The sequence below is a fragment of the Clavelina lepadiformis genome, chromosome 3, assembly GCF_947623445.1.
Source record: "Clavelina lepadiformis chromosome 3, kaClaLepa1.1, whole genome shotgun sequence".
Classification (NCBI taxonomy): domain Eukaryota; kingdom Metazoa; phylum Chordata; class Ascidiacea; order Aplousobranchia; family Clavelinidae; genus Clavelina; species Clavelina lepadiformis.
The window spans coordinates 2,776,192-2,789,966 of NC_135242.1; the positions used below are offsets into that span (position 1 = coordinate 2,776,192).

The following is a 13,775-nucleotide window of genomic DNA, read 5'->3' on the forward strand; positions in this document are numbered from 1 at the left end:
AATTTTCTAATTCTGATTTACTTCTCTTATTCATACGTCTATCACTGATGAATGTTCTATTACTATGGCTTGGTTTGGGACCATGTCTATATATATATATAAACATACGTACTGTGTGCGTAGGGCGTTTCAAAATTGTATGCAATAATAATATCGGGATGAAAATTTCACCGTATGTAGGTCACGTGTCCCGTTATTAAAGATAGGAGGTCGGGTTATGACTTATGAGTGTGGGGCATGCTCACACTGTGGGCATGCAAAGAATTGATTTTAACTATTTAAGATTTAAGTTATAGATTTACATGAGAAGGTTCATTTAAGCTAGGCTTTGGTTTGCTATGTTATAGCCTAATAATTAAGTTAGGTTGACAAGAAACTGTGAAAATAGCTTTAAACGGACAATTTTCTTGGTTGAAATAGTGGTGGCCTATTTTACATGTTCTACAGAAGTTGTTTTAAAATTGCTGTTTGTTCTCCGAAAAAATCATGAAACGACATATGAGTTACACCGAAGTAACACTAAAACATTTCCATATACAAGGGTCTGTTGAGAAAGATGAATTTTTGACGAAACGAGAAGAAAACAAAATCGCAGAAAAAAGACAAAATCATACGAGTTAAAACTGCCAATTTGGTCTAAACTCTAAATTGCCTTGTGAACTGAACAGACAGTTGTAAATGTTCGTATTCTTTAATTGCACAGCTTTAAGAGACAAAAAACTAAACTAAGCTGCAACACAAAAAGGTAAAGTTAAACAAAAGCATAAAAGGAAAACTGGTAATCTTAAAATGGTGAATCGTAATCACGCAACTGAAAATAACTGAGGGACTGAACTGAGAACATAAATGGCGTGATTACGAGATATGCGACGGAGCTACAAGGGGCGTTGATTGATGACTGCGCGGGGCGTTGCATTAATCATTACACCTTGTCTGTTTGAAAGCAGCACATACTAAATAAGTTGTTTCAGACAAGTAATAAGCGCGCTATGTAGGTTAAAAAACAATGTAGGCCCGCGCAGAATGTGCAAAATTGTAATTAATTAGTTAATCGGAAATTCTGGATTTAAAAAGCAAAACATTTTGAAACGCCCGGTATCTTCCACAATTGCATTTAAATGAATGGATGTATCAAAAATGACAGTGACAAAACGCACACAACGATGGTATTTCAGGAGCGGAGCTGGGAGCGATATAATAAATCGGTTTAAAATGACAAGTGGTGTGATGATGCTGGTAGGCCTACGTAATTCACGCTGATTAATACTTCAACATAGTGAATTAGGAAAGCACGCAGCACGAACCGTCATGTTTCAGAGAGATACACGGCCTGCCTGACAGTTACAGAATCCAAACTGATTCAACAGAATTTAACATTTTCCCAATGCTGGAAAGGTTTTTACTCCATACACCTACGCATAATGCCTTAAAATAAAACGTATAAGATTTTTGACGTTATATGTTATATCATTTTATTATTAAATAATGACCATTACCTGACAACAATGTGTCTTTAAATCTTAATCTAAACTCGACTATTCGGTTATTTCAATCCAAACGTAAGCATGAAAACTTGAAGCCTTACTATAGCTGCGTAGGCTACACATTTTTCATGGCTAAAAGTCAAATGCTGTCTCGTGAGTCAAAAGAAAGAAATCAACTTTCAAAATTGCATTTCATGAACTTCATTATAATTATATTCAAATAGCTTAGTATGGTAGGTGATAAGTCTGCGCAAGCAAATGATGCACTTCGATTCGCGTTTATTGTCACCAACAACGCAAATATTGAGCCACCACGTCCAAACGGGTGAAGTCGGGTAACATGTTTTCGGATGAGTTAATGCCAAGTCAAAAATCTTGATTAGGCCTATACAAATACATCATCAGCAATGCAATGAAAGCATATCTGGTAAGTCGTATGGTCACTGTGGTCGACCGAAAGCCTTCTAATCTAGCGTCTACTTTAGGCCTATACACAAAACGTTTTGGATGTTTACGAGAAGTAGTTTAGTTGAGTAATGGGTATGCACAATGTAAATTACGAAAGAGATAAATCACTAAATTATGAGTCGATTCACGTGAAATCGCTACCAACGATTTGCTAAAGGCGAATGATGGATTTAGATGTCGATAGGTTTGGCGGGAAACAGGATCCAACTCTTCCAATGACAAATGCGGGAGCCATTACTCCAGACTCCAGGGGATGTCAAACATATACGGCTGGTGGGCATGTCCGCCATGCAGTATGATTTAATCTGCCTCTTGGTTAGCAGAGTATAAAGTTCCGCAGTTAAGCTGCTCGTGTACACGTGTAAACGGCAACAACAATAAAATATCTCTATTCTCAATGCTACAACCTTCTAACGACAAAAGTTCTTTGCATTCATATTTTTATCAACAATGTGGCTATAGGATGTTCCAAACGACCAAATATGCACACGTTGAGCAGATAATTGATCAACGATTTTAATTCCGTGATAAATCGATGGATATTTCAAAACTGACAGTGACAAAATTCGCACCACGGTAATATTTCAGAAGGGAGGTTGAGAAAGTTTAATAAATCAGTTGAAAGTGACAACTGGTTTGATTAATAGTGATGACGCGAGCAGACGATTCACACTGATTAATACCCACAGCATGGTGGGTTTATGAGAACCATATGCAACACTGCACATGCTTTAAGCATAGAAAAAAGTCCTGCAAGGTAATAACTAATAACTAGAATGATCCAGAAAAATTTAATATTTCATCAAAGCCACAAACAAGCGTACAAATCATGCTTTGAAACGCATAAAACGTATTTTTATTATGAAATCGCGTCATAGGCACACATGTTCGGCCATTACCAACACTATATCACGGTACTTGGCGGCTTGCGGCACCTACGTACTGCATTTGAATTCAATTCATTTTTATTGTAACCGGTATTTCCAGCCAACAAAGAGCCGGCAATATGTCCTGGTGAAGGCTTAAAGCAGGGGTGTCAAACTCAATCGCACCAGGGGCCAAATCTCAAAACTTATTTAACGCCGCGGGACGTATAAGGATCATAACTGATTGAACGTTTCGAAACTTGACTTGACTGACAGTCTTACGACAGAAGTACATGAATTGGAACAGGCTGCGAAACAACACCAAGTTTTTGATGTTTAAAGCTCGGTTTATTATTCTTCTTCGAATACAAGTCCAACACGTCGCACTCAATAATATACCCTACCATGAAATAGAATAGAAGCTTATCTACCACGAAGTAGGCTTCTTATTGAAAACAAGGCTTAGGGAAAACCAGTGTATTTTACGGAAATTGGGCCGCGCAATCACTTGGAACAACAGGAATTGAAAAATATTTTATTAAACATGTGCTGCATTGTTCGATGTTTAAAGAAGCCGCTCTCAAATATAAGCACCAACTAGACCGATAAAATGAAAATGTAAAAAATTAATGTACGCGGCTTACGGTATGCTATGTAACTATAAGCTCATTCGCAGATATGCAGTAATAAGATTCTGTCAAACGCGACCGTACTACAGGTAGCCTGCATGAAAAATGTAAATGAAACCATGCATTTGAAAGTTAAAATTAGAAATAGCATTCGAAAGTTTGGCCATGTCGAAAGGTGCCGTACTATTAGACTTGCCAAAATTAAACTAAAACTGCTGAATAATATCAGTTTTTACTGGGTTGTTTTTAATTATTCATCTGTTGCAGCCCAGGTTACAAGCGATAGAATAAATCTAACTTATTTATTCTATTAATAAATCTATTTATTCCATCGTATGGTGGGACAGCTGCTGTATTGTGCGATTTGTTATAATCTTGTTTCTTGTTTGAAAAAAGTAAGTTATACTATACAATGATCTCGCGGGACGAAAATAGTTCAATGTATGAAATAACTACGCGGGCCACGTTTTATTGTAAAGCGGGCCGGGAGTTTGACATGTATAGCTTAAAGTAATAAGTACACCGCTTCACAAATAAAGAACTTTAAAATGATCACCAGATTGCCAATAAACCAATGTAGACCGTATCGTTGTGGATTGAAAGCATTCTGTGGCAAGGAAACAATTTAGACACGTAATAATTTAGTTTAACGTGTGCAAATTTACGCTCTGCAGAAACTAGCGTACATAATTAGTTACGTAGCGTTAATCAGTACAGCATTGATTGCTTTAGCAATAAATCTGAGAACAGTAAAGTTTACACAAACCGCCTAAAAAGTTTTGTTTTCTATGCGAGTATTTTTGCGATGGAAAGAGTCTTAATAGCTCAAGCATCATTGATCCTAGTCGACTTAAAGCGAAACAAGAAGCAGAGTGAAAAACCACAAATGCAATTAAATCCAAATACCCTTTTCTTAACTGGTTTCGACAACCGCCACACGAGCCCTACACACAGCACAGCATAATCGAATTCCCAATGACAACAAATCTTGTAGTGACGAAGTGTACATATAGTTCTTCTTAAACTCTTTAATTGCCTCAACTCTACAAATTTTGAACAAAGATCCAGTTGCATGTAGTTACACGCTTTCAAACGAGTAGCACTGGAGAGTTTGGGTTATTATCTTGGATGGAAACTAAACAATCAGACAGAACTTCTTGCCCTTTGTCTGGGAGTCTTTAATCATCTGGTAAAAGAGGATGCTGCGAAGACTACGGAAAGTAATTTTAACGTCGTTGAAGTTGCAAGACTCGTCATTGACATAGCTGGATAATTCATCCAGAAGGGGGCGGTATTGAGCAATTATCTCATCAGGCTTCTTGCATAGTTTGGAACCCGGTTCGCTGAAACAGTCGAGTAAGACTTGACAGAACTGGACAATTATCTTCAGCTTTCTGGCAGACTTGGACAGATGTTGGCTCGCCTCTCCTCCACACCTGACCATGGACAAGGCCAAGTCCTTTTCGCCAATCAAGAGGAGTTGCTCGGATACGTTTCCCGCCTCCTCACATACAAATATGAGTTGCTGGTCGGAAAGAGACGGCATAGACATGGCTGAAATCGTCTCCTCGCATGACTTCTTAATTTTGTCCGATTGAAGCAGGATTTCTACTCTGAGACGAAGTAGCTTCCTCGGGACCTCCCAGTGGCTTGATGGCTGATTTTCATGATGCTGGAGGAAGTCGTGGAGATAGTTCAGATCATCTGAGTCTCTATCCATAGACGAGTAATCCTCGAAGAGCTGACACACGTCTGCAGAAAACCATACATTTCGATTAAAATTGTTGCATGTCTTTTGCATACTATACATTTCATACGTTTGCCTTTTAGACTTTGTCACTTTCCCATTCATTAACGCATGCTATTAACAACCAGTAATGATTATCGTCCCCACCGCGCTATTGCCGAAAAAATTAAATGATTAATTGATTGTTTATCCTTCTTACTTCTAATTGTGACGAGCACATCGTTGCTTGCTTGATCTTGTGTAACAAGACGAATGTCATTCATGTAGAATTTCAAAGCCTGTTTTGGCTTATCTTTGCTCTTGTAAATAATAGCCAAGTTGTTGCAGCAGGAACCGTACAAACTCGGCTTTTTGCAGTCGAATTTAAACGCGTTTTCAATCGCGGTTACAGCTGACAAAAGAAGCTCCATGGCGTGACCAGTTTCTCCCAACTCGATGTAGCATTGCGACTGGCACTGCCAGCAAGCTGCCTTTGCTTCAGCTAAGACCTTCCTGTCTGCAAATTTTGTCGATTGGATACGAGTGAAGCTGGTCTTCATTGATTCCAGGATATAGTTCAGGTTGACTTGATCCTTGACAGCGAGCACAAATTCATTGGCTACGGAAGCACAATTCCCAAGTAGGTTTAACTTCTGGATAGGACTAGAAATGCTTTTTGCTAGGTAGTCAGCTACACAAAGAAGGGCTTGGAAACAATCAGCGAATTTTTCACTCGAAATTTTATCCTTAACTCCGCTTTTCATCGCCTGGATGAGAGCATCCTTCAGTTTTACTGCATCTGCTTCGTTAAGATAGCTGGTCTGCAAAGACTTTGATAAGTCTTCAATCTCTTGCAAAGCTCCATCTAAGTTCTGCTCCGAAAATCTTTTTTGTATTGAGTGCAGCTTTGAAATGAACCCTTTGAAAGTTGAGATCTTTAATAAATTATTCAATTGTCAATTTGAAGACACCAAAGATAACATAAAATAAATAACGAAATAGAGCAAGAAGATGTTAACTCGTTTATCATTCTTGTGATAAACATCTTACCAGGCAAACCTAACTTTTCTTCCTCCAAGATGGCACTTTTCCTTCGTGAAGCACCTCTGCGACTTAAAGCAGGCTTTAGATCTGCGGGTTTACACACACGCTGTTACGAAACTTAAATCATCATCAATGACATAATAAACAGTGCCTACTTTTAACAAAAACTAACCCTTCATTGACCCGGGAGACAAGCTGCTTTCTTCACCATTTGTTTTGTTTGCGTCGCCAGGTCCTTTTCCTCGACTTTTATTTCGTGACGCTCCTTTCCGCGTGATAGTTGGCTTTCGACCTGCAAACATACATGTTAACATTCATTTGAACAGAATAAAGTTGTTCAGAAGTATGTTGTCACAAAACTACAGCATAGGAATGACTCCATCTTTTTAAAAGGTTTCACAATCAACTGATCCTCAAATACTTTTAAATGTATTCCGATTTACCACTTCCATCAAACAGCTGTGTGCCAATTGCCTCAGAATTTTCAAGGTCACGAATGAATTTCCGAATTTTGAGATGAGACAAAATATCGGCCACATGCTCAGCGATTTCTGCATCTTCCACTTCCTTGAGCATCCCTTGAAGTTGATCTCGAACATCGATCAATGCTGGTCTTATTTCTGGCAGGATGGACACGCATTTGGTCATGATATCCTCCAGCAAGGAAAACATTTCAACGTCCTGCTCATCACCAGAATCAGCAGCAGCATCCTTCATCTGTTGCAAAGAAGCTTTATCAAAGGAAATCTGAGGAACGTCTTGTTGTGGATTCGCAAAATTTGTGCCTCTTGATGGATATTTCTGTGTGATTGCAACCAACAGCAGGACACCAAAGCTGTAGACATCCATTGCTGTAGTCAAGCTGTCGCAGCCATCTGCCAATCGTTCCGGAGCAGCAAAGAGTAAAGTACTCTCGAGACCTTCTCCTGGCTTATCGGGATCTGGTTTAAGGCTCCCAGTTCGACAAACTCCACCAAAGTCAGCGATCTTGCAGTTCAAGTCGAGAGTAAGGAGAATGTTCTGTGGCTTCAAATCTCCGTGAGCAATTCTTTGATTTTTCATGAGATTGTGGAGATAGGTTATTCCATCGGATACCTCATAACCCATTCGCAACAGCAGGGACATCGGAATGCTTGAAACGTTTTCATTTCTGATCAAATCGTGCAAAGAACCAGCCGGCATGAGCTCCATGACAATACCGAGCCATCCTTGACACTTTAGCACACCTTCAATGCGTATCACATTGTTGTGGTGAGCCTCATGCATCAAAGACATCTCCTTTTCCAACCTAAGAAAAAAATGAAAATAAAGGCTTAAATTGTAAAAGGTTCAGCATCAAAACTTTGATAAAACTTCAAAGACCAAAATTTCAACTGTTTAAAACTTATAAAATAAAATAACTTTTTCTGTGTCTCCTTCCGCTCATTTAACGACTGTGGTAAAAAGCGATATTTCACCGCCACCGTGCCTAGAACATCATGGAAACCTATCAAGACTTTTCCAAATCTTCCTTCTCCGAGAATGTTGTTAGTTTTGTTGCAAAAAATTTCATTTGCATCAAACTGCCGAAGTTTGATTGCGTAATCAATGAAACTCTGTATTCAAAAGCACTGTTGCTGTAGAAGATAAATGTAACCACATGTGCAAGAAAATTGCCAAAAAGAAATACTAATATAATTATACCATAAGAATGGTCAAAGCTTGTCCGTTGGCATGCTATGCATAATATGATTCTCTGCGAGAAAAATTACTTTGAAACTTGGAACATTTTACAACTCAATTGACCTTTCAAGGAAAACTAAATTTAAACTCGGAAGTTCCGCTGTATATTATACAGTTTTTAGGTCAAAGAAAGTGATTTAGTCACAGATTTTGTTATTGGACTTTTCAGTCAGCAAAGTTACCGAAGTTTTTATACTACTCACAACATTCCAAAACTTCTTTAAAAACTGTAATCGCTTTAATGTAATATAATGAAGTTCTAAAAGACACAAATATATACAAAATTATTTCTACCAGTACAAACCATTTCCATCGTAAAAAGAACTTGTCATCACAACTTCAAAACCAACTAGAGTGCATCCACTCCATAAAAAAGATATTCCAATGTGTTTGCTCATCAATTCAAGTTTTTTATGATCTTTACTTAGTACTTAGATCCAGCACTGAATATAAATCAAAAGCAAACACAGTCAAGCAAGAGCTAATGCAGAGTAGAGTTGTTATGGAAATGAATGACTTTTTGGATTTTGACAAAATTAAAAAGGAGACAAATAAATAACTCTTGCATTTGATATCGCAGTAATGGCCACATCTGTTCAGTTAATAAAAGTATTCATGTTTATTGAAAATTAAAAGTAGAACCTACAAGGGAACAGCTTAAGGTTAAAAAATACCAATTGATGTTTTTAAGATAAAATTGGTCTGTTAAGTTAAATTTTCACAGGTCAGGCGTTTCTTAATAACTGTTTACTGCTCATTGAAATTAACAGTCATTGTATCATGACAAAATAAGAATAAATATCTTTATTTGCGCTGTACAAAGTCTGCAACTGGGCGGCCTTCAGTTGCAGGTTGAATATATCTGTTTAGACACTAGCCTTTGGTTAATGTTTTAAACGTAACAAGTTTAACAGGGTGCTCAACATTATTCATTTATGTTAAGTCATTTTTAAAATCGTGAAAACCTTAACCTTTGAACTTAGGTGCTTTTTTCCACCTGTTGTTTGTTTGTTCATTTATTATTTAGCTATAATGGTTAAAATTTTAACTTTGCTCAACAAAACGCAATTGCGAAAAATAAGCGATACTATTTGTTTGATAAACTGAGTGTATGAGACTAGGATTACTTGCACTCTAGGAAAAGGTTAACATACATACATTATACAAGACATCTTACAATATTCTGTACTTACACCTATCACTTTATACAGGGCATGCCATCACAAAACAAAAACAACAATGAAAGTGCAAAATCACATGGTTCATCGATTAGCTGCTGAGCTATGATGTTACCTCTTTAGACTGTGACACTACAAATATTGTCTTAAACGGTCCTTTCTTTGTTTTATGACACAGTGTCAATTTTGGAAGCGATGATCCAAAGTTACACACGCTGGGCACACTCATTAATGAAGTGATACCTTGGGTATATCTTTAGTCAAAATTTTTAACAGTTCTTTGCTTCAAACAGGAGGCCTAAGGTCACAATTGAAGGTTAAAGAATATGGACTAGGTAAGGGTTTTTAAGACACTAGATTAAACGTTTGTCTTTAGTTCTAAGATAATAAAAATACTTCTGCAGCAATGTAATATAATAAGTCTACTTTAAGCAACTGTCATAATAATAATCTTTACAAAGTTGAAGTTGTCTGAACCGTGTTAACCAAATTATAAAGTAAAATAATAATCTTGTATTGTTGCTTTATGAAAGCTAGTTGACAATATAACTTAAACAAAGTTTCTAGCTTTCTTGTAACATGGAAAGTTGTAACAAAAAATTGTCATCAGTATTTGTAGCTATATCACTGAAGTAGTTTTTATTTTTGCAGAAATGCTAAAACATCACAGATTTTCAAAGTGAATGTTATCAAAACTTTGTCTATTAAACTAGTTTGACAATCACACACACGACTCATACATTATTCGCTGAGAATTTGTATAAACAAAATGACAATGCAATGTGTATTGCACAAAATACCATTATGTATGTCAGTAGGCTTGTTGTAGAAACCTAAAACAGTAATAAGATGCTCATCCCATAAATTAAAAAGCTTGCTGGTGATTAAAAGAATGCTTAAACACATCCACCGCAGTGTACATAGTTGTGATTAATGTTTTACATAAACCTGTCTGTACCACCGTTTGCCAAAGTTAATGATCTAAGGCTACTGTCAGTAAAAATATGTTTGCCTTAGTAAATATTTTGACAACACAATATTGATTCAATAGTCTAACAAAATCATCATACTTGTTGAGTCGTCAACAAACTATTTAAAATGTGAAATTTAATTGCAGAAGTTAATTGATTCTGCAATTGAACTTCATAAATTCAGTTTCAGGAGGAAGTTTTCTGTGACAAAAACAATCACACTCTTGGTGTAGGAAGATTCTGAAAAGTTCTGATCGGTTTTCATAAAAAATATGGAAATTTAACAATTAAATGTTTCCATTTGCCTGCTCCTATAAAAGAAAGAGATGAAAAAAGGGAAGGTTGATTAAAATGCATTATTTCAAATGCTTCAATTGAATTGAATTCAATTCAATTTCAAATGCTTTCAAATAATAATAAGAACGAGTTTAAGATGATCTGTCTACTTGAAGATTTCATGACCAAATGCATATCCAGGGTTCCTGAGAAAAGACCTGCAATGATCGATTTTCAAGATTAGCTTCAAGAAATGTTCAAAAATGTAAGCCAAGCAGAAACTGCAGAGCATGTTGCAAATTTGCTTCCTCATATCAATGTATTGGATGACCCTTTCGATGTTGAAAGCTGGTGTCCCATCGACATTGCGCTTTCTGGACCAAGCAGTAAGTAAATGAATAAATTAGGGCTTAGGTACTGGACATGTGTTTTATTTATTTAATGCAAAGAAAATTACTGTTTAAAATCACTTAAAAAAATTGCTTTAGAGTTTAGGAAATATTTTTTGAAGACGTCTGCATAAGCAAAAAGACAAATCGCATAAAACTTTTCGAAAGCAACTATCCATTGAACTTGGCCTAATTACAGGTAAGTTCACTGGCTTCAGTAAAAGTTTAATGCACGATTTTCAATGAAATCTTTTTGTGACTGCTAGTATTTTAATACTACAGGTATTTGCAATATTTTAGTCACAAAACCTGGAAAGCCAATGGAGGGAGAGTCAGGTTTAGAACAATTCATTGAAGACTATGAAGATAATCTAGACATAAGGCAACATGTTGAAAAAGAAATTGAAGGTAACATTGTTTTATTGATATACGATGGTTTGTTTTCTGAGACTCTACATACAAATAATTTTGAGTTTCATTGCTTTAGATCTCAACTGTTTGGCAAAATTCATGTCAATAAATGATATGATTTTTGGACAAAACCTTGAGGATGTGCTGCATGTGAGTGATGATTTACAGAAAACCCTTCAAACTAAGTCACTGGAAGAAAAAGAGGTGGTAAAGCTAGGCGATGTCCTTGCAAATCCACTGCAAATCTGGTCAACAGCGAAGGGCCAGATGAGAGACTTTTGAAAGTTTTTTTGAGTCTACTACATGTGGCCTTTTCAGTGTGCAATCATAATTCTCATTTAAATAACAAACTTCAACTGATACAAAAAAGTGTTCATGTCTTAAATAACTTTAATTTGCTAGCTATGGATCTGATTGATGTGGACTACAGGGTTATCATAGGATTATTGAAAACTCAACTTACATCAATCAGGTCAATACAGAATAGTAATGAAGTCTACCTGGCTGAAACAAACGCAACCTGTTGGCAATGCATGGTATTATGCTATGAAGAGATGAGAAAACAAGACCATGCAGTAGAGCTTTTGCTTCTGGCCATTTTTTTCTCCTTGCTTGAGAATAAGTTAAGGGATTTGAGTTTATACGGTTCATGCTGTCACAATTTGGCACTAATTTACAAGAAGAAAAAACAGTTACAAAATGCTGTACAATACTACATGAAAGCGGTAAAACAAGCGACCCCCTGAGGATAAAGAAATCAGCCGTCTGCAAATCACAGTTCAAAGTAGGTGGAATCAACAAAGATTTGTGAATAGCTAATGCTTGCAGTTAAATGTACTTATCATAACAAATCTTTCCCCATAAATCACATACAATAATGACAGAAGTAGACAGTCGATACTTGTTAAAAATATACCGACAATTCCGGTATTCGGTACTATTTTAAAAAGTATTTTGTCAGTACTTGGTATCGGTACTTTTTGTGTAAAAGATGCTGCTGCAAATGCAATGTTTGCTTCTATTATGCCCTCGGTAAAGGTTACTCTAGGTCAAAACATATGTGACGTTAATCGCCTTCAATTATACTTGACATTTCTAAATTAAAAAAGATCACCAGATGCTAAAATTCGTATTAAGCGTTAATTAACATGTATTTTGGAAAATATACTTGTTAAAATTTTGAAATTATCACGTGAAAGTACCTAGTGAAATTATCACGTGAAAGTACCTAGTGAAATTATCACGTGAAAGTACCTAGTGAAATTATCACGTGAAAGTACCTAGTACCAGGACCGACTGAAGCTTCTTGAAAAAAGTAATTCGATACAGAGATTCAGTACTTTTGAAAAAAAGTACCGACGATACCGGTATCGGTACTGAAAAAGTACCGAGGTACAGTAATTTGGTACTGCCCATTTATGTATAATGATAAAGTAACATAACAGGCAAATGAAAACTAACTAACCTCCTTACTTTGTGCAGACATTTGCAAGCTGTTTGAAGATTATGCGAAATTTGAAAGGGATCCAAAATATCTTAAATACCTTTAAAACTTGCTCCAGGAAAATGAAACCTTTTCATCAAATACTTGAAAGATTCGCAGGATACTTTTTCTGCTGAGATTGGAAGTTTTGCTCAAGTCAGATAATGTGTCAGCTTCCTGTGAAAGAGTAATTTCAGAAATGTTAACTACGTCACTTTTACAGGAGCAGCTTACAATCTTTTGCTATGAAGTTGAAAACATCGCCAACCAGTTGTTTTCAACTGATAATGAAGATTTGGCTTTATCCATATAATCAAATGTGGTTTGCAGTCAAGCAAGCTTCTTTCCAACCCACTTACAAAGTTAGAAATAATTGTGCATATTTGTCAAATTTACTAGACTCTACAGCAAAGTAGATTTTAAAAATGCATCACAACACCAGAAAATTATTACTGAATATCGCCCACTACTGGAAGAGCTGTCAATTTCCGTAAATGAAAACTCCTGCAATAAAACTGACACCAGAGTCATGTTCCATACTTTATGAAGCATGCTCTTTTTCCACATGATTATAAACTTAGAAATGAAGACCAGTACAAGTGTCAAACAATCAAGCAAGCTGTGATTCTTTAAACAAGTAATGATTTAAATTCAACTCCACCAAGTCATATCTTATCCAAAAATGATAACAAACAAAGTAGTTTGTTAGTAGTTGTAGTTTGCATTTACTGGTAGTTGCTTTAACATAGGGAGTTCATTAGTTAGCTCTCTCCCAATCAATGAGGGCACAGTTGTTTTGTTGTTGTTGACATGGAGCTGGACTGTAGTATACTCAAGAGTATCTAAAATTAGTTGTTACCAACGATTATTACATTGATTATTTTTGAACACGTTTTAAGCCTTATTGGCTTTACCTGTTTATTGGCACATGAACAGGAAATGAACTACTGAGAACTACTATGAGTTGTACATGTTAGTAGCAACTGGCTTGAGTTTTTATCCCCACTGTGCTTTTGACAAAAAATAAAATGATTGATTGAATTTGCAGAAACATGTAAAATTGTTGGTGACTTGTTATGTTTTATAACTTAAACTTAATTCGGTGAACGTGGCTGACTCAACTTGGAC

At 36.3% G+C, this 13,775-nt stretch overlaps 1 protein-coding gene and 1 long non-coding RNA gene across 5 annotated transcripts; one reads left to right on the forward strand and one right to left on the reverse strand.

Annotated features, from left to right (window-relative positions):
• Positions 1 to 3,150: 3,150 nt before the first annotated feature.
• LOC143448618 (uncharacterized) lies at positions 3,151 to 8,382 on the reverse strand. Its single transcript, XM_076948431.1, has 7 exons — positions 8,244 to 8,382; positions 7,619 to 7,812; positions 6,661 to 7,505; positions 6,390 to 6,509; positions 6,224 to 6,304; positions 5,394 to 6,092; positions 3,151 to 5,199 (listed from the first exon to the last, which is right to left on the reverse strand). Exons 1-7 carry the CDS (start codon positions 8,250 to 8,252, stop codon positions 4,583 to 4,585), a joined length of 2,565 nt encoding a protein of 854 aa, XP_076804546.1. The 5' UTR covers positions 8,253 to 8,382; the 3' UTR covers positions 3,151 to 4,582.
• Positions 8,383 to 8,883: 501 nt separating this feature from the next.
• On the forward strand, positions 8,884 to 13,766 carry LOC143448620 (uncharacterized). 4 transcript variants are annotated; one of them, XR_013114471.1, is made up of 6 exons: positions 8,884 to 9,452; positions 10,273 to 10,750; positions 10,853 to 10,952; positions 11,054 to 11,161; positions 11,241 to 11,948; positions 12,647 to 13,766. It is a non-coding gene; the product is annotated as an uncharacterized LOC143448620 (long non-coding RNA). The 4 variants fall into 4 exon arrangements; XR_013114472.1 differs by having other exon boundaries at positions 10,566 to 10,750; XR_013114470.1 differs by lacking the exon at positions 8,884 to 9,452 and having other exon boundaries at positions 10,007 to 10,750; positions 11,036 to 11,161.
• Positions 13,767 to 13,775: the final 9 nt, after the last annotated feature.

Coding starts and splice junctions, on each gene's coding strand:
- LOC143448618 (XM_076948431.1), bottom strand. Junction 6,510..6,660: donor ACAGCTGTTTGATGGAAGTG/GTAAATCGGAAT, acceptor GTATGTTTGCAG/GTCGAAAGCCAACTATCACG. Junction 6,305..6,389: donor GTCTCCCGGGTCAATGAAGG/GTTAGTTTTTGT, acceptor GTAAACCCGCAG/ATCTAAAGCCTGCTTTAAGT.